Source organism: Phyllostomus discolor, chromosome 6 (assembly GCF_004126475.2).
Source record: "Phyllostomus discolor isolate MPI-MPIP mPhyDis1 chromosome 6, mPhyDis1.pri.v3, whole genome shotgun sequence".
Classification (NCBI taxonomy): Eukaryota; Metazoa; Chordata; class Mammalia; order Chiroptera; family Phyllostomidae; genus Phyllostomus; species Phyllostomus discolor.
The window spans coordinates 2,589,855-2,613,615 of record NC_040908.2 but is presented as its reverse complement, the minus strand read 5'-3'; the positions used below and the strand labels follow the sequence as shown (position 1 = coordinate 2,613,615).

The following is a 23,761-nucleotide window of genomic DNA, read 5'->3' as shown; positions in this document are numbered from 1 at the left end:
TAGAGGTTTTGAAAAGGTGGATTTTAAGAGTTTTCTTGAAGGTGATGTTTAGCATTTTTGCTTTGACACTACTCAAGAAACCTTACTTGGGATGATACAGTCAGAGTAGTTTTGTGATAAGAATAACACCAGCCTTTATTTTGTTACTAGACTTTTATTTTATTTTATTTTTAAAGATTTTATGTATTTTTAGAGAGGGGGGAGGGAAAAGGAGAGAGAGAAGAAACATCCATGTGTGGTTGCCTCTCACGCAGCCCCTGCTGGGGACCTGGCCGGCGACCCAGGCGTGTGCCCTGCCTGGGAATCCAACTGATGACCCTGTGGTTCGCAGGCCCGTGCTCAGTCCACTGGGCCACGCCAGCCAGGGCGGTAGGTTTTGGTTTTAAAAACAACTGAGTAAGTTTGGGGGGAGCCTGAGAGTGGCAGCCGTCCTTCATTTCATTGAACTAGCTGTTTGTTGAACAGACAGTACAGACATCTAGTTCACCACGTTTGTGTGAAATTCAGTATCTTTATTCAAATGGCGGTGTTTCTGCACGGAAGGCATTTTTATAATGAAACGTCATCTCATGACTCTTCTTCCTCACATTCAGCCCGAGTTTTCGTGAGCTTAGTCCGACCACTCCTAGGTTGTCCCCGCCTCTCCTAGCTCTCACCGGCCACCTTCCTGGCTCCTTCACGGTGGGGGGGGTTGTTGGCCGGCCCCCGGGCCCCGCGGTGTGGCCCAGGCTGTGCACGGGTTAGTGTCTTGGCGTGTGGACTTGAATTACGGATTTGCATAGCATGGGAAATGGGGCACACGCTAGTTGACATGGGTGGAGAGGTCCTCCTTCGTGACACAAAGGATATCCTTTGTACTGGTGATTCTTCCCTTCATTCAGGTCTGAGATGCTGTAGACACTCCACACACTGTTTCCTGCTGCTGGTTTGCTTTTTGTATGTGTAGCTTAGGGTCTTAATGCAGTTCTGTCTTCCTGGCGCGACGAGACTTCTCCGCAGGTGTTCACGCTGTCCTCGGTCGGGATGTGTTCCGCCGCTCCTGCATGCAGTCACTGGTCTCACCTCCCTGCCCCGAGCGCGTCTGTGACGCGAGTGTTTGCCGGGCCGTGCGGCGCTGTGCCGGCAGCATTCGCTCTCTGTGACGATGGCCTGGTCTTTGCGAAGCGCGAGCTGACTCTCCAGGGAGGAGAGGAAGCCAAGCAGGTTTGTGGGAAAAAATACCTGAAGTAGAAGTTGCCTTTTATTTGGGTAGACATGAACGGCATTTGTGTTTTTGCCAGGGCTGTAGTGAAGGTTGAGCCTTCACACTGTGCACAGAGACGCCTGTGAGTGGATGTGGTGTTGACAAGTAAGGTGTGGGCACCTGGCGGTGCACTGTGTGTTTTTGCCTGTTGTCTCCGTGGAAGGTAATTGGAAAATCCAGGTTCCTGAAGATAAATAAAGGTGAAGGGCAGAATGTTCTAGTTCATTTTGATGTGGCTACAAATCATGTCTGCTTTGGTTTTTTGGAGGAAAGAAGGGGAACATGTTAGACCAGACGTGTGTCACTGTTTGCTGAGTTCATGTGTTTCTGTGTCCGGCCACCGCTCTGCGCTGCTGTGGCCACCAGGCTCGCAGCAGGCCCGGACGTGCAAGGGAAACCGCGGGTGGGGCCTGGCGTGCGCCTGCTGGTTCTGAACAGAGGTATGGAGCCCTGTCGGGGGTCAGGCGCCGTTTCGGGAGCCGGGTGCGGCCACGGACAGACAGACGCGGGTCCCTGCCCTCGGGGGCTCGTGCCGCATGGAGTGCTGGGCAGTAGTGCCTGCGGTGCGTGACTGACAGCATGTCGGGAGGTGACGGGCGCTGTGGAGGAATGTGGGCCGGAGTTAGCGAGGCGGGGAGCGCGGGCTCCGCTGCCCCGGAGGCTCAGCCAGCCCTCCCCGAGGAGGGGAGGAGGGAAGTGTGGAGCGAGGACCGGAAGGAGGCGGGAGAACTGGCCGCGCAGGTGCCTCCGGACGCAGGTATCAGCAGAGGGCAGTTTGGACAGAGGTCCTGGGTGGCTAGAGGGGCCTCGGTGAGGGCGGGGGTCGGAGGTGGGTCAGGGGAGTCGGGATGCGGGGCGTGGACAGCTTTCGGAGGACCCTCCTCCAGACTTTGGCTCGGCCCAGGGGGTACAGTGGAGACCCCCCACTGCGGGTCCTGGACACACTGCCTCCGTGCTCGGTGTGCTCGGTGTGCTGTCCCGGGGTCCTGGCTTGTTTGTTTTTTCCCTGAACTTACTTTTTCAACAGGGGTTTGTGATCTCATAATTTCAAGTCAAAATATTTTCAGGGTTTTCACAACATGAGAATAACCAAAGGTAACGCACAACCCGAACGCCAGCTCGTGGACACTCGCAGGTGAGGCGCTGGGGGGAGCCCTGCCGCCGGCGGCCTCGGCAGCAATACCCCAGACGCCCAGGAGATGGCAGCGTCTCCCCGGGATCGGCACTGGCACTGTGGGCCGGCCTCTCCCTGCGTTTCCCTCCCCGTTTCCTAGCAGAACAAAGAGAACACCCAGCTTACAGAATATTTTAAACTCTCAAGTTCAAGTTCCATTTCTACTTTTTTATAAAATGGCTTCACAGGACATTTATAAGCACCAAGAATCAGGATTGTAGGCAAATGAATAATTATCTAATCCTATGTGGCATAGTTTTTGTTAATTTTAATATACCTTTTCTTCCTAAAATTCTTTTAAATTAACTTTTGGGGAAAGGGTGAATGTGGAAAAAGAGGAGTTTTTAAACTTGATCTTACGAATTTGTATTCACATTTGAAAGTATTAAGCCCCAAGCACTGTGGAGCTGGGGCTCTGTATGTACCGGGCGTCCACCCTGCCTGTAGGCGCCCGTGTGATGGAGGCGCCGCCGCCCGCGGAGACGCGCCCGGGCAGGGTGTGTGCGCAGCGCCGGCCTTCTCCGTGCCGCCGCCGCCGCCGCTCCGAGCGTCTCTGCGGAGCGCTTGCTGTCTGTGTGCGAGTCACGTGAGACTTCTAGAGATTCGCTGAAGGCCGCAATAAATAATGTGAGCATTTGCTGTCCCTTTGCAGAACCTTGTATTGTTAGTGCTTCCCAGACAGCTATGGAAATTGGATTTCATTTACTTTCACCGGGATATTTTTAATACCGTGCTTTAGTATGAACTGTCGACATGAGACAGTGGGATTGCCTTTTTAAATGACAGATCCTGTTTCCATAGTGAGGCAGCCGTGACTCGTTTGGCCTCTCCCAGCCTCTCCGCTGAGTCCCCTCCGTCACTGCAGCTGGAAGAGACTGCTTGTCACCTGAGCCGCTCTGCACTGCTTGGAGCCCTGGCCTGCTGGCCGCTGGGCGGGCATCCTGCTGTCGCTCGCTGCTGCCCGGGCTTCTCCCTGCAGCAGGAGGGATGGAAACGGATTGCTTTAAACTGGAGCACTCCCCGATGCCTCCCGGCACTGAGACGCGTGGGCTGCTCTGCAGAGGGCTGAATGGGAGCGCGCACGTGGTCTGCCCGCCGCCCCGGTTCGGACAGCTCCTTGCTCCTCTGCTCAGGTGTGGCGATACAATATCAAGAAAATTCTGAATCCTGACTAGGTGCAAATGTTCCCAGTTTTTAAACTTGCTTTGCATGGTAAGATGTTTGCAGTTAATCCGATGCAGAAACTTGAAAGATTAGTTGGGGATTTTGCTTCACAGGTGAATCACCAGTGTAATCTTAGACATGCACCTGTTTCTTATAACTAGTCGAAGTGCTGGGTCTGCCTCTTGACTTGGCCCAGGCACCTGGGTCACTAGATATCACTTGGCCTCTCAGGGGTCTCTGCAGTCTGTGCTCGGGCACGAAGTACAGTCTGCCCTCGGGCGGGGTGCTTGCTCACACGATTCTGTGAACAGAAAAGTGCTGGCCTGGATTAAAAGGAAAACAGTGGAGGAACTTACACTTGCACTTGAAGGTGGAGGAGAAACTTTACTTCTAAGTCTGCAAAAATCTGATACAAAAACCAGGTGACCTGGTAACACAGCTTTACTGTATGTTGGTCTTCTTCAATGTCTTAACGTGTAGTAAGTAACATTGTTTCATTACGTGTACATTTTTTACTTTTCAGTGACAGTTGACATTCAGTATTGTTTTATATTAGTCTCAGGTGTACAGCATAGTGCTCAGACACTTATGCAATTTACAAATAAGTCTAGTACCCACCTGGCAGCAGTCATAATTATTACTGTATTGACTGGATTCCCTGTGCAGTACTTTATATTCTCGTGAGTGTTTTGTAGCAAGTTAGCTCTGTCAGTGATTTCTGTGGCAACTTAGACAAGTACTTTCTTTTTTTTTTAAGATTGTATTTATTTATTTTTCAGAGGGGGGAAGGGAGGGAGAAAGAGAAAGAGAGAAAGAGAAATATCAATGTGTGGTTGCCTCTCATGTGGCCCCCACGGGGGACCTGGCCCACATCCCAGGCATGTGCCCTGACTGGGAATCAAAGCAGTGACCCTTTGGTTCGCAGCCCGCGCTCAATCCACTGAGCCACACCAGCCAGGGCTAGACGGGTACTTTCAGTTTGTGTTGTTGGCCCCTGATTAGCCTGTCTTTACATACCTCCGTCAGACACTGGAAATCAGAAACGGATGAGCCTGGAGGTCTGGCGTGGTCCTATTCTGGGTGTGCACACGCTGTGCCCGCGTGTCGTCCCTGAGCAGGATGCCCAGAAAGTGCCACCTGGCCTCTGTCAGCTCTGCGAGCAGCTGTGGGGCGGACACTGGGCCCACACGCACTGCCGCCTCGAGAGCGGCCCCGGCCCCCTGGGCGGGAGCCCGTTGGTTGCTCCCCTCCCGCCGTGCGCTCGGCCCCAGTGAGGGCCGCTCTGCACTCGGCACAGCCTCTGCGAGGTAGACGTGTGCGCGCTGCTGGCCACGAACACCGGTCAGGCGAGGGTCTGAGGGAGTGGAGGGATTCCCTGTGGTCACGGAGGGAAGACGGAATGTTAGGCTGTTAGTGCTACCCAGGGCGACCTGCCGAGGCAGCGGGACTCCTCTCCAAGGTCCAGTGGCCTCTCGGGGCAGAAACAGAAACCCGACCTTCAAGTTCATGTGAATCACAAGGGAACCCAAGGAGCTGAAACAGTCGCCAAACAGACTAAGCGGGGGGACTCTCAGCTCCACAACCGACCGCAGAGCAGCAGCCGTCCGAGCAGCGTGGGGCCGGCAGACGGTGCCAACCGAGGGCCCCGACCTGGGGGTCCAGAACAAGCCTGCTCGCCCGCGGCTGGTGGAGCTTCAATGGGGGAAGGGTCAGTCTCTTCCCCGCAGAGGGCGCCGGGGCCACTGGAGAGCCACAGGCAAACAGAGCGAAGTTGGACCCCGTGTCACAAAAATCGACTCAGAATTTGGATCATCCTGTGCTTTTCCAAGGTTTTTTTCTCTGCATCAGAAAGTATAAATGAAGTGAAAATCATTGTTATTCTTTAAGATTTTATTTATTTTTAGAGAGAGGGGACGGTGGGGAGAAAGGGAGAGAGACGCCCATGTGTGGTTGCCTCTTGCGCACCCTGCCCCGGGGACACAGCCCGCACCGGGAATCGAACCTGCAGCCCTTCGCATCGCAGGCCGGCCCGCAGCCGCTGAGCCCACCAGCCAGGGCAGAAGTGGGACTTACTGTAAAAGGATAAGTCCATTGGGAGCAGTGCGCTTCCTCGTGCAGTTTGTTTACCCTGCAAGCGCATGCTGTGGGAAAGGCCCGAGGCAGGGGCTGCCCCAGGCCCAGGAGATCCACCGCGAACAACACCACACTGCTCCCAGCTCGGACGGGGTTCGTGGGGTCTCCCGTCTGGGGGGACACACGGGAATGAAACGGTGCCACAAGTGACTGCAGCGGGCCGCTGGTGCTGTGTGGGTGCGTAAGCGCGCCCGTCCTGGGAGGGCCCGTGGTAGAGGGGAGCCACCTGGGCTCCGGTGGGGGGGGGGGGGCAGGGGCGAAGGGCGCGGAGCAGAGCTGCAGAGGGCGAGGAGGCACTAACTCGGTTGGGACAGAGCGGGAAAGCAGGGAAAAGCAGGGAAAGCGTAGTCAGTCAGCCCCCCTCCAGAGTTTCTGGTTGTCCTCCCACAGGGGCAGTGGGCAGGTCACAAGGCTGCATTTTGTCTGTGTGTCTGGCCCTCGGCGGCAGCTCGGAGTGGCTGTCCCTGCCCGCTCTGTCCGCCTCCCAGACCCTTGGAAATGCTCCGTGCACCGAGCGTGTCTGTTAATGCGTGGGCGTTCGCCGGGGGAAGGGTTGGGAAGTCCCCCAGAAGTCAGGTTTGTTTCACGGTGGTAGAATTCTGGGGCAGTGACTGGTTTTTCCTGTTTTTAAAATTTTAAGGAAAATTTATCTTAATTTTTAACCTCGTGATTAAATAATGGCATTTTAGGCAGCTACTTTTAGATAAAGCGCAATAAATAATGTCATCTCCATAAATTATGCTCTTAGAACCTATTTATATTTTGATTTTAAGTAGAATTTTTTGCCATGTGATTTAAGACCTCATTCTGAATGGAAGTAATATGAATGGTTTATGTAATTTCTGCCAAGGAATTAAAATGGACTTTCTATAAACCACTAAGATGTGTAATCAAAATGGTTTTAATTTACACTGATGTTGGCATTAACAAGCACTGCTGGATGGCTTTTAGGCTGATTAGAAGCTCATTCCTGCCTGAGGTTTCATAGTGCTTTCTGTGGGCCATTTGACTGGTGGCAACGTTAATTCACGCGACTCATAGTGCTGGGAAGGTAAACTCACTCTTAATTGAAAAGTGAAGTCACTTAAATTCTTTAAATACTACCCTTTGGAAAAACATCTGGAAAAAAACAGAGGCACCTATGATTTTGGTGGCCTACTGCCAAAAGCTTCTCACCTCCATCAGCGCCTCTTTCGGGAGAAGAGTGTGACGTGCTGAGGGCAAACGAAGGCCAGGATGGGGACTCCGTCTGGGGGCAGCCTCGGGCCGGCGGCTGGCGCACAGCGGCGTCGTTCTTGTCCGGAGCAGGGCGCACGGGCGCCCGCAGAGCTGGCGTGGCCACGCAGCTCCCTCGTCCCGTGCGAGCTGTCAGCCGTGTGCCTCTGCCTGCATCTTCCCGGCTTCTCCCCTGAGTGTTTCGTGTCGCCCTCCTGAAACCGACGGGACACCTCAGCTGTCTGCGCGCTGACTTGGGGCCACTTCTGCAACGGTCCTGAGCAGCCACTGTCCAGGTCGCCCGTCCCACCTTAAATATACGTGACAATCAGGTCCAGCGCTGGTCTGGGACGAAGTCACCCCGCCTCAGAGGGCTTTTCTGCTTCGTGCTCACGTGCCGAGTCTGTAAGAGGGACTCCCGAAAGTTATTAAGGCAGCATTGCCGTCCGTAGTTCCTCACTGGTTCCCCAGTCTTTTCTCGTTTGCCAGTTTTGTTCTCTGGATTTTCCCTATAGCTTGTAATATTTGTCTAGTCGCCAAATACGGGGTCCTGGCAGAACAGTGCTAGCCCCAAAGAGGTCATAGGGCTGTAACTACTACTAGAGTGAGATCGCAGAGAGGTCAGAGCTATGACTCATGGTAGAGTCACTCAAGCTGCCTTTCGAGTTCTCCGCCCCCGTTTCTCTGTGCTGCGCCCGTGCTCACTGCCACGGGTCGGCCGAGGCCTTGTGTGCATTGGGTTGAACCATATGTAATTGTCAGTGTTTGACCATTTGGGTTGTAAAAATGGCAGTTTTGTATAGTTTGACAGAAAGAAGTAGTTTATTAGGTATTTCTTTAACCTTTCATTGGAATTTTTCCCGTTGTGGTTTATCCCACAATGTGCCTCTTCTGCCTGCGCACACCTGCCCCCGTCCCGCCCGATGCACTGGCCGTGCTGCGGCCCGCGTCCGAGGCGGTGCGTTGCGTTTCTCCGTCGGGCCTCTGCTGGGCACCGGGCCGCCGACACACAGACACTCGCCGCGTGGAAAGTCTGCGTACCGACTGCCATTATAACACGTAAATTCTGAGTGGCACTCGTGAGTGGGCATCATTATGTCTGATAAGATCGTGGGTTTTTCCTTCTATTTTTCTGCATTTCTCTGCCTTATGAATATGCATATGTAGTAAGCACATACTACTTTTGCAACAGAAAATAAACCTTTTTTTAAGAAGGGAAAGCCTGTGCTAATAACTTGTTTCTAGCTGGTGTAATTTGTTTCAAAGTCATTCTTCATTTCGTCTTTGTGAAGGCAAGACCCCTGGCACGCCGTCGCAGGCACGGAGCGCGGAGCTGTCCCGGCGCTCCTGTGGCCCGGGGCGGCCAGTGCCGCCGCCCGAGGCCCACGCGCCCCGGGCGGGGAAGGACGGCCCGCTCGGCCCTCGCTGCGGGCTCGCCGGCGTGTGCGGGCCTGGCACGCGTGCCCCTCCCCTTCCCGCGTCCCTCGCCCGAGTCCCGCCCTTGTCACTTAGCCGTTTTGTAGCTGTGCCACTTACTTCAGTTTTTCGTTCTTTGAAAAAAGTTTTAAGGACAGCAAAGTATGTGATCTTTATTTTTATAAATAACAAACTTGGTTATGTGCAGAATTTGCCTTTCTAATGGCGACATTAATGACCTTCCTGTTTGTTGCTCGTTTGAAGAATATCAAAGAACATCCCGACAACGAAAGATGTCGAGCCCCTGCTTGAAATAGATGGAGACACACGGAGCTTTGAAGTGTTTCTGTCCTCGAGAACCCCGGTCCTCGTGGCTCGGGACGTGAAGACCTTCCTGCCGTGCACCGTGAACCTCGACCCCAAGCTACGGGAAATTATCGCAGGTGGGTCTGACTTCCCTTCCTCAGGTTCTCAAACCGCTCCCGCCTGTGTGTAGTTCGGCTGCGGGAGTTCCCCCGCGCCCTGGGAAACCAGGAAGTGCCCTGCACGGGCGGGGGTGGGGGGTGAACGGTGAGGGTCTGAGGCCCTTCTGGGGACTAAGAAAATGGTACCTGTTTAGTCCCATTGCTGGGTTTCCTGGTCCACACACCTGAATCCATACTTTGGGTCAGAGTCCTTTTAACCTTTAGTCTCCACCTTAAGATACCAGTCTGTTGTAATTTTTCTGTCACCAATTTTCAGTCCCTAACAGGGATCTTTACCCAGAGAGGTAAGGAAATCTTTCTGTCACTTTTTAAATTTTACCTTAACCGTGAGGACTGGACCTTGAGGACGGTGGCGTGGCGCTTCGGGAGTAGTGTAAGTGGTTCTGGAGGCTCCACTGTGTGTGCTGCGCACACCCTGTGCCGAAACACACGGTCCTCGGCTGGATCTGCATGGCCGACCCACCTGGAGTGGCCCGGGGTCAGGGAGCCCCCGCTTTGGACCCTGTGTTCCGTGTCCAGACCCCTGCTCGAAGGCCACCGCCGCCGCCCAGAGGTGGGTGGGTCACTGACCTGCCAGCTCCCGGTCTCAGCGAGCACCGTGCTCGCGCACACTAGCCAGGCCTGAGTCAGCAGGAGATGCTGGCGTGTTAGGAATCCTTAGAGCAGCTCAAACACACACCGTGAAGAGTCAGAGAACGCCGTGCAGCTCTGATGCCGAAGAGGAGTCCGACGTTGGTGCACGCAGCTTACCTGCAGCGGAGCTGGGCTTCCCTGGCTGGGCCCGAGTGGCCCGAGCGCCAGCTGCCTCTGTGAGGTGGGGGGGGCCCTGGCAGGAGGGGCCTCCCGCTTCTGTCTGGACACTGAAGGAGGCGGTGGTGCCGGGACTAAAGACCGATGTCCCCCTCCCTCCCCCTCTCTCCTGCCTGCCGGGGGCCCTCTTGTCTTTCAGATGTCCGTGCTGCGAGAGACCAGATGAACATCGGAGGGCTCGCCTACCCCCCGCTGCCTTTGCACGAGGCCCCCCCCAGGCCCCCGTCGGGCTACAGCCAGGCGCCGTCCGTCTGCTCCTCCTCCACGTCCTTCAACGGGCCGTTCGCGGGCGGGGTGCTGTCGCCGCAGCCTCACAGCAGCTACTACAGCGGCATGACGGGGCCCCAGCACCCCTTCTACAACAGGGTACGGCGGTCGGGGCTTCCGCGGCACTGCTTCTGCTTGGGGGGCCTCCTGTCGTTTCGAGACTGTCCTTCAGCTTTAAAATAAGGAATCATTTAAGTTTGAATTTAATGTGCGGAGGGGGAACCCAAAAACACTGGAATTACCTTCTTGAGGACGGACCCCTTGTAGCACAGGCTTCCCTCGCTAGGTGGGTGTTCTGGGAGCCCATCTGTGTTGGTGGGGCAGCTGGCGTTGTGGTGAGAGGCTGCGTTCACATTCAGTGCGTTTTTTGAAGTCTCTTCCAGTGCACCTGCCTGTTTCGTGATGGTGATTTACGAGCGCACCTGCCCACACCGCGCTGAGTGTTCAGCAGTTTTTGACTAAAATCATCATGACCCCCGTGCCCCACCTTCCCTAGTCACCCAGTCTCACCTTGAGCGGATTTTTTTTGTTTGTTTTAAACAAACAAAATGAAAAAAGTCCCCAAAGGGAAATGTTTTGTTAATGTTGAAACAAGTGAAACAAAAAATGGCAGGAGCATTAAAGAGCATTAAAATTGACAAGTTCAGAAACTGTTTTGAGCAGCGGGGAAAAGGTCTCGCTAGGTGTATTGTATCAAATGGAGAGTATTTTGAAGGTGACTGAAGTTCACAAACATGTAAGAATAAATACACAAGTTTTTATAAATAAATTCCACGGTTTTTTGGGTCCCCCCTTGTGCATGATGTTTTAAAAATTAAAAGCACTTCAGTGGGTTCTAGATACCAGTAGAATCTGAATATTAGCATGCTTTTTGCGTTTCTTGACTATCATGATAAGAAAGTGAGCTCTGCAGGGTCAGCAGAGACTGACCTACACTTCAGAGGGACCTGTGTGTCCATTTGTTGATAAACAAAAGTTCGATTTGCTATATTTTGTAGAATAATTTATATTGGCACTGAAAACGATGATAAACATAAATTTCTGCAGTAGTTCAGTAAACCTGTATTTAATATATATTGTAGTTTTTAAATGTGAGATGATAGTGGAAAATATGCTCGTAGCACTCAGATGTCACTGCCGCGTAATAGCACTGCAGCCCGTTCCAGAGCCTCACTTCAGGCCGCCTGCAGCCACGTGGGGCTGCTTGCTCAGTGTGAGCCGGCGGCTCTCTGTTCGGGGGAAGGAGGCGCAGTCCGCCCCGGGTGCTGGGCCCCGTCAGTGCAGCGGGCCCAGGCCGCCCTCGTGTCAGACGTTCTGGGACTGGAACTGGCTCTTTGGTCCGTTGCAGCTTTTTTTTTTTCTTTTTCCCTTTTTTTTTTTTTTTTGTCTCCCTCTTTAGTCTGATTTGAGGAAACATAGGGACTAGTATTCTAGAAACCCAGTGCCTGCCTATATAAAGTTCATATGAGCTAGGAAGAAAGAGAAGTTTAGAACAAACTGGCAAAGGAGGAATCCCAGAATTTAAATTGAATTTTCCATTTGAAAAGTGTTGGCCACATAAGTGATTAACTGCACCGTCCCAAGAGGCCCTCTGAGTGTCACTCCACTCTGTGCTCTGACGAGGAGGGGAAGGCAGGACAGTAGCATTTCATTGTGTCCCGTCCCCGTGCACTGTGCCTGCGTGGGAGGCGGTGCGAAATGCAGGCTTTGTGTGCCAGTCCCGAGACCTGCGGCAACTGCCCTTCCAGGGCCTGCGCCGGTCTCCGGGGGACGGTCAGACCTCTGAGGCCCGGAGCCACCCAGGCTGAGGCCTTGCGTCCGCCTGCTTTACACGAGTGACAGTCACGTGCGACTGTAATAACTTACTCTCGGTAAAACATTTACATTTTTTGTCATGTTTTTAGGGCTAGTTATTTTTTTTGCTGAGGTTCTCAGATAACTGAAAGTAGCAGCAGCATAATTTTCTTAAAATAGCAGGAGTAATAAAGGTGTTACTTCAGTGTAAGGAAACTTGGGGAATTTTAATCTTTGTGTTTAGCCTGTGTAATCTGACGGTGCCTGTTACCAAGGAGCTTGCTGGACACGCTCGCTGTAGTTACAGTCTCACCTGAACCGCGGATCCCTCGTGTAAAACACGCCCGCCCGTGTGGGACCTGAGTCCGCTCCAGCAGCTCCAGGCAACGGGCGTTCCTGCAGTCCGTGTGGGTGTTCTCACGTCACCAGGACTTTTTGTTAAAAATCGGAAGGCTGTTTTGGTAAAGAATAGTTTTCTATTCAGGTTCCATCCTGCTTTTTAAAATAGAGGTTGTGAGTTAATGTTTGTAAACCCCTTAGAACCTGACACAGAAAAACAAGCCAGTAAGAGGAACTCTTGTGTCAACTGCTAAGGTGTAAGACTTTTGTTGTTAAAAAAAAAAAACTTTTAGCATTTCAACAGTACAAACATTTAAATAAGATGCCAGGTTTGGGTCTGTGGCTTGCAGAGCGTGAGGAAGGCCTTTTCCTGTTGTTTGTCGCTTGCACCGAGACTCGGGAGCTGTTTGTCGGTCAGTTTCATTTGCTAGCGCTCATCACACTTTGATTTCTGTGATTGTTCATCCCGTTCTTTTGTTGCATGTTTTCTCCATAGCCGTTCTTTGCCCCACACCTTTACTCGCCACGGTACTGCCCTGGCGGCCCCCACCACCTCATCTCACGTCCGTCTGTAAAATCGTGTCTGCCCAGAGAGCAGAGCAGTGGCCTAGTAAGTATGCACAAGGGGAACTAAAGTGGGAATCCAGTAGGAAGCAGCCAGAACGTTGGAGTTGGGTTCTGTCCTGTGTTATAAATCGTTTTAAGAAACATAAGCTAGTACTAACCATAAAATGTGTTTTGCTTTTGTATCTGTTAAATAAATGTCTGTGGAGGGGACGACGGGGTAGCCTCCGTGGGTGGAGGTCGAGGTGTGCGGCCAGCGCTTGTGGTGTGGGATGCGGCGTTTGCTCCCAGGCCGCCAGCGCTGAGCCTCCACGCCCGCTCACGCCCAGCGTCTGTTTGAAGGACACACACGTGGTGTCTGTGTGTGTGTCAGCTCTGTCGTGTAAAAATTGGATGATATACTGAAAGAGCATTTTAAGCTAACATTAGACATTAAATAGGATAAGAAAATTATTCAAATGTGCTATTGAATCTAACCCAAAACAAAATACATTTGTGCCTAACATATTAGGTGTTCCTGTTGGTAATTAGTTTAATAAAAAAAAAAGAAAGTCCCTGTTAATATATTTTTATAAATTAGGAGGCAGAAGATACAGGACCTAACCTTCCGTGTAAATTTTTCAATGTTGTCACCGACGGAGAAACCTAACCCCTTCCAGGTTCCGTGTTCCGTGTTGTTGTTTTGCCATCGCGTCCACCCCTCCCCCGGCGTGGCTCGCCCTCGCCTGTCACCCACGCTCTCGTTCTGTGTTGGTAGGAGGCTATCCAGGAGGACGCTGCGGAGGGGCTGCCCTCGCCCACAGCCTCCTCGAGGGTAATGCGCAGCCTGCGGGGCGCCTGCCGTTCTGCACTGGCCGGGGTCACTAACTGCGTCTGGGGTGTGGCGGCCGCGGGGCAGAGCTGCTGGCTACTAACCCTCGTGCTCCCACCCGTTAACCCCAAGGCTGACGCCCGCCCCTCGTCTCCTCCCGCTCTCTCTTCCTGCCCTCCCCATTCTCAGGGACACGGGCGGGGCTTCTCACTGTCCAATCAGGAGGCTCTTGCCGCAGCCCTCAGGGGCGTGGCCAGTTGGCGCGGGTGGTTCCGCCTGGGCCTGTGTTTCTTTAGCCTGCACTTAGTGCCCCTCGCGGAGGAGGTTTGCGACAACACTCCAGGTGGCCCCTCAGACTGCGGAGGGCGCCGGGTGCTGTGTGGTGCCGACCACCGGTGGCTGCTGGGCGACTCCGTGGTTTCTGACGCCCTGGTGTAAGCGTAGCGCTGCTGCTCACAAGTTCACGTGCATTTATTGAAATAAAATTTCCAGGTAAACACGGAGCTAGTTCAGCGTGTAAAGGGAATGATTTAACCAACCCTTTCCCCAAACACCCTAAAGTAGATTAAAAAAAAAGAAAGCAAACCAACTTGTATAGGAAGTCATTTCGTGTTTTTATTATTCAAGACTTTATGCTTAATAAGAAATACATTTAATGTGGTGAGCCTTAAAATCTTCATTTACTCAGTGTGGCATTTAAGAATGCAGTTTGTATTTTAACTTCTGCTAATTTGCGTGTAGAATGTTATGCCCGTGCAAACACAACCAGTTTAATGCAGAGCTGTGCTGAGCTGGGGCATGGCCACTGGAATTAATGTGATAAAACATGCACGCTGAGTTTATCCATAATGCTTTAACTTAAAACATGCATTTGGATAGACAGTCACTTTTTTAACTTTAATTTTGAGTTAATGTTAGTGAGAAAGAGAAAGAGGACCATTTTGGTGTTTTCATTGAAGAGTTGATGATTCTTTGTAAATCATTAATATTTTAGCTGAAGCACGTGAGTGAATTCAGTTATCCACAAATGACAGGCACAATAAAACACAGTGATTCTGTGTGGGTGTCGGAGGGGTCTGTAATCCGTGGATCATGGCCACTCTGTGCAAGAATGACGTCAGTCTGACAGTTTTCGATACACAGATGAGATGCATACGTGCGATGCAGTTCTCTGAGCTGACGCTCCTCAGCACACTTCTGATGCACACCAGACACTGTGAAGAGCGTGGGGGCCTAGTGTCACAGACATGCTGGGACGGTGGCTGTTCCCGTGCTTAGGAGCGCGAGCACACAGGCGGAGTTAACAGGCGCCTGCGTGGGCGCTCCAGGGCCCAGCGAGGGGGCGTTGGGCCGGTTTGCAGTGAGTTCCGGGGCAAGGAGGAGGAATGCGGCTCTGGAGACGTGGTGAGAAGCCGAGTAACAAAGAGCGAAGATGTTCTAAATATATTAGCGCCTTTGTTTAGTGGAATAACCATGCTATTTGCTTTCTTTTAATATTAAAAGATAATTTTGTGATCTGCGTAGTGAATAATAGATATTTATGGAGCTTTCTTTGCTTTTGAGAAATTAACAGTGACAGCAGCCTGTAAAATTTGTTCTGTAGGAGACTAGTGGAAGTAGACACTTAATTCAAAGCCAAAGTCAAAGCACTCAAAGCAGTGGTGGAAATGTGAAGAAGCAGCTGACTGGGGGATGCTGTCCGGGGCCCTTGTGGCTCTGAGCTGCCTTCCCGTGCATAGAGCATCCCAGGCCTGTCGAGGAGAGCTGCCCCTGTTTTGGGGTCACGGGGCTGCGGACGGAGCCCCTCTCTGCTCACTCACTGCCCCTTAAAGGGACACTTGACAAGAGCAGCTTCTGGGTAAGTCAGGAGCCGCACGAACAGTTTTTGACAAACTGTCATCACAGACACAGAATACTGAGTTAAAAAAGTACAAAAACACAGCAAAAAAGCCAGACCGTAAAGCGTTAACCAACTGTAGACTTTTCAGTGTGGGGGGGCCCCATCTTTTCCATCATGAGGCATTTTGGACACACCTTTATAAAGGGGGTCCTCGTGGAGATCACCGGGCGTTCTCACGCTAAGGCCCACTGTAACGGTTGTGTCCTGTGGAGGCCGGCCAGGACGTACCGGAGAGACCCCAGAACCGTGCAGCTGTCCGACGAGGGAGGGGAAGACGTAAAATACAAGCCTGCGTGCTAGCCTCTGGCTTCCCTATGGAGAACATCCGCCCCAGACCTCGTAGAACCAGAAAAGAATTACGCTGGACCCAAGGTGTGCTGCTCCCCAGAACATCAGAGCCGGAAAGGAACAGTTTCTTCCCACTTTTAACGCAGAGAAGCCTGTTTTAGAAATGAAATCTTAACCAGAACTCCAATTTATAAAACCAGTAAAAAGAGAGCTCTGGCCCCTGCCTTCGACACGCCTGTCTTCTGGAGGGCCTCTGAGGACCCTGGGCCCCAGAGTGGAGGCCCAGTCCCACTGTGAGGCTGCCTGAGCCGGGAGAGGGGGTGGGGGGGCGCCAAGGTGTGGGCGGGCAGCCGAGGGCCACTCTCCGCTGCTCTCCACCGGGGCCCGGGCCTAGCTGTCCTGTTGGCACTGGGTGTGACTTGGCGCTGAGTTTGGTCTTTCGAGTTGCACAGACCCTGCTGACCGGCTCGTCGCTGGGGCAGGCCGCTGACCCTCCGGGATGCGTGGCTTCCTGCGCCGGGAAAAGCAGCCCTGCCCCCTAGGTCCCGGGGAGGAGGAGCACTCAGCTGCTGCTCGCTTTAAGCACTGAACGATTTTATGACCACTGCCCCCACGGCCAGATTCTCGCACGGAGCTTTAAAGGTCAGAAACTAAGAAACTAAGACTGCTTCGTGCTTAAAGACCTCTGTCTCGGTACGACTACTCCGGTCAGCTCAGGCGAACTCAGCCTTTCGTCTGCTCGTGCTCCTCTGGCCGAGAAGGGGTCAGCTGGTTTGTTTTCGTAGGAGTCAGCAGGACTCTCGGCTCTGCGTGCCCCCAGTACTTCCCGGCCGTGAGAGCTCTCCGGGGTTTCACCGGCTGCTCCTTCCGGTCCGGTCCGGTCCAGCTGGGAGGCCGCAGCGGTCGGCCCATTCGGGGCTGAGATGGGAAGGCCCCGTCATGCAGGGCCCGTCTCCAGCGCGGCCTCCTCAGGGGCACTCCCTTCCCGACTTCCAAGAGGTGCCCTCACAGGTGCGGTGGTCCAAGTTTGCTCAGGGCGGGCTGATGAGGCCCCTGCCAGCGGGTGGGGGGGGGCGTGCATGGGAAGGCCTCCGGGGAGCAGCACACTCGAGTCCTTCCTCAGCCTTCTCGAACGCAGGGCGACTCGGTGCCTCAGACGGTGGTATTTGTGTAGGTCACCTTTGTGCCTTATCGAAAAGGCAGGAAGATAAGCAGCACAGAATTGAACTGTGAAGGACTTTGGAACTGCAAAGGCAGGGTTAAAACCGTGCATCCCAATTTCTATTGGGCCACTGCTTTTACTTTTAGAGGTCTGTGAAAATCAGTGAGTTAGTTAATAAAGGCATTAAAAATGAAGGTCTTGGTTTTCATGAAATGATTAAGAAGTCAGTGGAGTGACCGAGTGAAAGGTGAGACAAGGCGGGGCTCGGCTGCAGATGGTTCTCATTTCCACCACTGGCTTAGAACTTGCCCCCTGTCTTCAACGAGCACGTGCCGCTATTAAGCAAGCTGTCTCTCATTGTCCAGGAGCGGGCTTGGACGAGAAGGTTAAAGACGCCGCGGGTAAGGCGCGGGGCCAGTGGCACTCCGGGGGGGGTGGGGGGCTCGGGGGGGGGGCCTCCCCGCCAGCTCCTGGCAGCACCCCCAGGAGGCCCTTGCCCTCCCTGGGCAGTCGAGACGTGCATTTCTATTCCGTCTCGGTCTGGGCAAGAGCTCGTCTCTTCTGCGATGGCACGGTGGGCAGTCCTTGGCCAGACTTCAGCCCGAAGGAGCCTTGTTCCTAAGCAATGAGTGGACCGCAAATGAATCGATGGAGGAGTTTTCCCAGCAGTGTGATGTCGTAGTGGTGATAGCGTTGAAATCCGAGAGCATGGTTAAAGGTTAAAGAAAAAGACAAAATCATATTCATTGTTGCTGTTTAATACTTGTGTTTTTTAAAACATTGCCCGTAAAATGTGACATTAGGCCTCATCTGTCAGCTTGGACCTAGTTATTATCTCTCCGGTATCTGAAGAGCAAGGCGCATCTTCCAGCCAGGTCAGCGGTAGCTCCCTTTGGGGCGTCGGGTCTTTCGCAGTGAACTGGACCTTCCTTAGCACGCCTCTCTCCGCGCTTTTACAGTCCCCACGCTGACACGCGGGGTCTCTCTCAAGAGCCTCCCTGCCCTAGGCTGACGGGGGAACGAGGAGACAGGGCCCCGGGCAGGACGGGGAGGGGACGGGAGCGCGGAGGGGAGGGCGTCCCAGGCGGCCGCAGAGCGCTGTCCTTCCTCCGGCTGCAGCAGCACCGGAAGTGGCCGAGTCAGCCCTGTCGCTTGCCTCTAGGTCCCGGGAACTCTTGTGAGAGTGTTTCCTGGCGGCCTGGTGCGTAGGGAGGATCATTCCTGGCACCGTGTCTGCTGTGAACGGGAGTTCCTAAAACTGTCCCCCCACCGGGCCGTGATGTTAACCGCGGAGGCAGGTGGTGGTCACCGGCGCGGCTGAGCCGCCTCGAGCCGCAAGGCTCCGGCAGCCTTTCTCTGTAAGGGCCTTTTCTCAGGGCGTATGCGTGCCTCCAGCCTCATGGGACAAACCCCAGATTTAAAGTGTGTGTTTTCAACATTGACTGTAGTGTAGCTAGAGAATACTTCGTTTTATGGAGTGATCGTGTGAATCCCAAGTATTTAGATCTCATTAAATTGGTCTGCAATACATCACTGCAATTTTAAACCAGAATGTTTTAACAATTAACTTTACATTTGTTTGTGGTAAGATTACTGACTTTTCATAACAAATTTGATTTACCAGCCTTTCTTGTTAAACGCATGGCAGTGACTGATTCTTTTAGCAGAGTGCAGATTCTGAGAGTGCAGCGTTAGAATGTGCACGCATGCGCTGACGAGACGGAACCACCGTGTGTGTGTGGGGGGGGGGGGGGGTCCCTCGCTTGGTGCTGCTGTGGAGGCGGGTGGTCCGAGGTCACGGGGAAGTGGAAGGCATGCAGAACGCTGCTTGTGTTTATCATATGTTTGTGTATTTGATGTTCTACTCGAAGCTCGTGTCCTTCATTCTGTTTTATTCCTTTTTTAAAGCCGTGTGACTCGGGGCTTAACAAGCAGAGACAGGTACAGAACCTTAGTGAGACCGCTAGAAGCGAGCGTCCGTGCCGGCTGTGCAGACGTCCGTGCTCGTGGCCGTGCTTTGGGCTCCCTGTGCTGGCTGTGCTCGGCCTCCGTGCGGCCCACCTTGCCGGCGAGGCAGTGCTAAGCTTTTTAGTGCACTTACCAGAGCTGTGCTTCGGAGTGCAGTTTTAACCTACTCACGATACAGAATTGTGTCGTCACATCAAGGTAGTTTTAGTCTGCTTTGTTAGCTTTACTTTTGCCTGGAGAAATTTAGATTTGTATGCATTTTGGAATTCATATTTAACAGTTTAAACAAACTAACATCTTCTGCATTCAATTTTGTGTGTGAGAAAATTTTTGAAAAGTAAGTTCTGGTATATGCTGAAATTACCTGTCCTTGACTTGGAACAGGTAATTTTCAAGTAAGGATGCATGGTGAACTTGAGAGGGTCACTGTTCTGTGTCCAGGTGTTTCCCTGTTGGACTCACTGCGTATGCTTTTTCCTGTCACTTTTGTACTCCTTCCCTTTCCTTTTATGAGAATCCCTCCCAAAATTCATTATTTTGGTTACTTTCATTTGGTACCAAAATAATGTTATTATATGTGATTATTTTAGAAAAGACCTGCGGGTTATGACCACTTCTCTTTTATTCAAAGAAGCATATTGTCACATTTAATTTATCGGTGATTTACCCCGTACCCTGATAAAGCCCAGCTCACACGGGCCGGTCGGGTCAGACCTCGGCCCTGAGGGGCAGCAGGGCCCACACGCGCGTCCCCTCTGCTCACAAAGCTCCCGAGAGCCATCCGAGGACGGTGCGTGTTTCTGACACGGTCCTCAGTGAGGGGGAGAATGTGATTTAAAACATCTGATGAAATGTAAGTTTTGAAGGGGATCATGGAAGTTAAGTTATGTGGAGGTTTCTGTTTTAAAGAAAAAGTCTCCCTCACTGAGTTCTCAGGCACATGCTACGTGACGAGCATACACCTTGAGTTTTATCCCCCCCCCCCCGCCCCCTCTGCCTCGCGGCTGCCGCACTCACCCCCTCAGCTCTGCTGGGGATGGAGCTCCTCTGTGATTTCAAAGAAGCCTTTCACTCTAAAATAATGTTAGACATAAAAAGGTACAAAAACAGTGTTCTTTAATGTTAACATCTTTCATAACTACAGCAGACCTTCAATAGCAGACATTAAATTTGACCCAGTGCTGGAACTAAACCACAAATTTTGTCTGAATTTCACCGTCTTCCCACTGATGCCCTTTCTCTTGTCCAGTCCCCAGTCCAGTGGTGCTTCGTGCCTCTCCTCGGGGTTCCCTGGTCTGTGACAGTTCCTCAGTCTCCCCTCGTCTCCCACAGCCTGAACTCACACTTTCGGGGGATGCCGGTTAGACGTTTTGCAGACCGTTCCCCCGTACGAGTGTCGCTGCCGTGTCCTCATGATCAGGAGAAGCCGGAGCCCTGATCCCAGGAGCCAGCGACACCGAACACCGCGGCACAAGGAGACCTCCTGCGTGGCACGTCACATTCAAGCCAGCAGAAGTCAGCAGCGAGCAGAAAACTCTCAGGGCAGCCAGGGGAGAAAAGACTATACCCCACAGAGGCAGCCCGTGAGAACACCGTCAGGTTTTCGGCAGGACCCTCCCAAGCCAGGAGAGAGCAGAGGGGACAGTCGCTCGCAGCTCTGACTGGGAAGCGCCAGCTGAGGGCAGCTGACACGTCATCGCACGTCGTGGTCGGGGGGTCGGGGGGGGGGGGGGGGGCTCGTCCCGGCACGAGGACGGCTCACACGTGCAGAGCGGTCAGGGCCATGCAGAGCGGTCAGGGCCGTGCAGCGCGCCGGTGAAATAGAGCTAGAAGTCCATGAGCGTGACAGTAGACAGGAAGAAGCACCCGGTAGGATGTGCCGCCCACTCATGATGGGAACCGTCGTCGGATGGGCCGGAGCAAAGTGAGGGCCATCTTTGCCAGACTCTCGCTGACACCACACTCCGCGGGGACCCGGAGCGCCCTCCTCTGGCATCGGGACCAGCACTGGGAGGCCACTGTCGCCACTGTGGTTCAGCGCGGCGCCGGGGCCCAGCCAGAGCGTCCCGGCAAGGGGGAGAGGGAAAGGCGTGTGAATGGGAAGCAAGAGGTGGAACCGCCACTGTCTGCAGGTGACGTGATTCCACGCGGAGGACACTCTGAAGACGGCGCCGACGGACGTCCAGGAGCAGCACACGATGCCGGGAACCGCAGGGTTCAGAGGCAGCGCACAGCTCTGTCGCGGCCGTGGCTGTGTCTGCCAGCGACCAAGTATTAGAGGAGGAAGTGGAGAAGACAGTCCCGTGTGCAACGGCAACAACCAGCGTCGGGGACCGGGGAGCGCACTTGCTGGGGGCGGAGGGCCCGCGCGCTGACCTCCGGTGCTGCTGGGAGAGGCCGGGCAGGCTCGCAGGAGGCGGACGACGCCGTGTTCACGGGTGGAAGGGCCGGCGTGGTCCGAGCGGTGTGGTACTTACAGCCGTGTGCAGATGCAGATGCAGGGCATCGCTCGTCAGAGCCCCACGGCCTTTCCCACGGAAACAGAACCAACACCCTCCCAGCCTGCGTGGAACCACGGACGACCCCGAATCTCAGTGAAGCCCTGAGAAGAAAGAGAAACCTTGACTTCAAGCCGTTCTGCTAAGCTACCGTGATCAAAACCACAGGAAAACAGACGACAGAATCGAGAGCCCAGAAGTAAACCCACACGTATGGAGGCAGCTCGTTTTCAACGAAGAAGCTGGAAGCGTGCAGCAGAGCAAGGAAAGCCTCGTCAGCGGGTGGCGTGGGAACACGGGCGGCCAGCGGACGAGGCCGGGCGGCTGTCGGACACCACGCGCCAACACCGGCATGCGGCGAGTGAGAGGCTTAAACGTGGGGCCCCGAACACTGAAACACGGGGACGAAAACATGGGCACCAAACTTACGGGCCTTGGTCTGAGAGAGTTTTTTGTGAACTTGACCCCGAAGGCAAGGGAGATAAAAGAGTAGATGAATCGGACCACTTCTGACTGAACTCCGCCCTTACCCTGCACGCGGGTGAGTGATGGAGGCTGAGACCCGTGCCCTCACTTAAGCAGCTGCAGTGAATGTTGACCCGTTCTGGCCAGGCCTATTGGCGAAGGCTCGGGCCGCGGTCAGCGTTGGGAGCGCCGTCTGCCGTGTAGGGGCGGTGGACCCGCCCTGGCAGCTGGTGCTGTCCCAGCACGAGGCCCTGCCCCTGCCGTGGCCGCTGCCGAGACATTTACACAATGCCCCAGCTGAGGATGATGATGGGAAGCATAGAGAGGACTTCGGTCTTTTTGATTAACCCTCTTTTGTAACACATTCAGCAAAAAGCTGAACTCTGCAAATAAATAATAAAAAGCTTCTGCACAGTAAAAAAAAAAAACAAGAAGGCAGCCAACCAAATGGGAGGAGAAATTTGCAAATTATACTTCTGATAAAGGTCTAATGTCCAACATATGTGAAGAACTCACACAACTCGACAAAACAACAATCCACTCAAAAAACGGGCAGAGGACCTAAGCAGACACTTGAACAAGGGAGACATACAGCTAGCGAGCAGATGCACGCAGAGATGCGCAGGGTTCATCAAGACCACACTGACGTACCACCTCTCCCCCGCTGGAAGGGCTGCCGTCAACAAGACGGGCCGTAACACGGGCTGCAGAGGGTGCGGAGAAGAAGGGCCCCTCGGGCACTGTCAGCGGGCGCGGAAACTGGTGCAGCCGCTGCGGGGGACGGTGCGGGGGCGCCTCGGACAGTTAGGAGCAGAGCTACCGCGTGACCCCGCAGTTCCTCCTCTGGGTGTCCACCCGAAGTCTTTGAGAACTCTTACGTGTAAAGGCACACACACCCCCCTGCGCTCACTGCAGCACCGTTCATCGTGGCCAGGACGTGGAAGCCACCCGCGTGCCCTCTGTGGGGGGTTGGATGAGGGAGCGGTCCGTGCCCACAGCGGAGTGCCACTCGGCCAGAGTGGTGGAAAGGTCCCACCTGGGACAGCACAGGTGGGTTTGGAGAGTGTTATGCTGAGGGAAGTAGGTCGGGTGGAAAAGGACAGAGCCCTGTGGCATCACTCGAGTGTGGGATGTGTTTAAGGAGCAGCAGACCAACTAAGAGCTATAGACACCAGAATGGTGGTCCCCAGTGGGGGGGCAGGGGACCCAGAGTGAAGGGGTCACATCCGTGGTGATGGAGGGAGACTGGGTGTCAGGGACGACGCACGATAGAGCGACAGATGTCTGGTGTGAGGCCGGGCGTCTGGGCCTCGCACGACACCATCGGCCAGTGTGGCCCGGGTGGGTTCAGAAACGCCCAGGGAGCACGTTGCATGGCCACAGTGCGCAGTGCACAGGTAACACCGAACTTGGGCTCCGTGTGTCGATAGGAAGACTGAATTATTGAAACACTAGTGTTTTGCTGTTAGTATTTCTGGAGGAATTTAACCTCAGACTGTGTAACACGCAGCGTATTTTAAATTTATATCTCATAAAACAAACTGAGTAAGTGTGTTTGGTACGCTGTGCTCCAGGGCACTCATTCCCAGGCCTCTGTGGGCCTGTCTCAGGCTCGTCAGCCGGCTGAGACTCCCGCCCCTCACAGAGTCCCCGCCCACCTGGCGCTCCCTGGCCGGCACCGCATGCGTACGCAGTACTGGGGGATGCCGTGTGCGTCCTCCCAGTGTGCAGGCTTGTCGGTTCACGGTAGGACGGTGTGCTGTAGTTCTACGGGACGACCACATTTTAACGGCTGGCTGACAGCGTGTGCTGACAGGTAGTTGGGCTGTGGTGCGGTCTGCCTTTGTGCTGGTGCTGATGGAAGAGGCAACGGAGAGTGCAGATTTGCATAGCCTGGGGGATGGGATAAATTCGATCACTGTAAAGTTGGATTGAACGGTAAACAGGATAGATCATTTGGGAAATTGTCTTCATCCTCTCTCCCGGCCGGTGTGTTCTCTTTGTTGTGGTTACTACTTCCCTGAGCTGTCAGAAGTAGAGCTCGGGACATTGGAAGTTCAGACGC

The 23,761-nt window shown here is 53.7% G+C and overlaps 1 protein-coding gene across 6 annotated transcripts in view; it reads left to right on the top strand.

Annotated features, from left to right (window-relative positions):
- Positions 1 to 23,761, top strand: part of KIDINS220 (kinase D interacting substrate 220) — a 67,233-nt gene that overhangs the window by 37,279 nt on the left and 6,193 nt on the right. For 3 of the 6 annotated variants that reach the window (XM_028517372.2, XM_036027629.1, XM_028517371.2), the window contains exons 23-25: positions 8,610 to 8,788; positions 9,780 to 10,006; positions 12,537 to 12,650. In XM_028517372.2, coding sequence (XP_028373173.1) covers positions 8,610 to 8,788; positions 9,780 to 10,006; positions 12,537 to 12,650 — 520 coding nt within the window. Of the gene's footprint in view, positions 1 to 8,609; positions 8,789 to 9,779; positions 10,007 to 12,536; positions 12,651 to 13,361; positions 13,419 to 23,761 lie in introns of all 6 variants that reach the window. The other 3 variants (XM_028517375.2, XM_028517374.2, XM_028517369.2) reach the window with 2 other exon arrangements.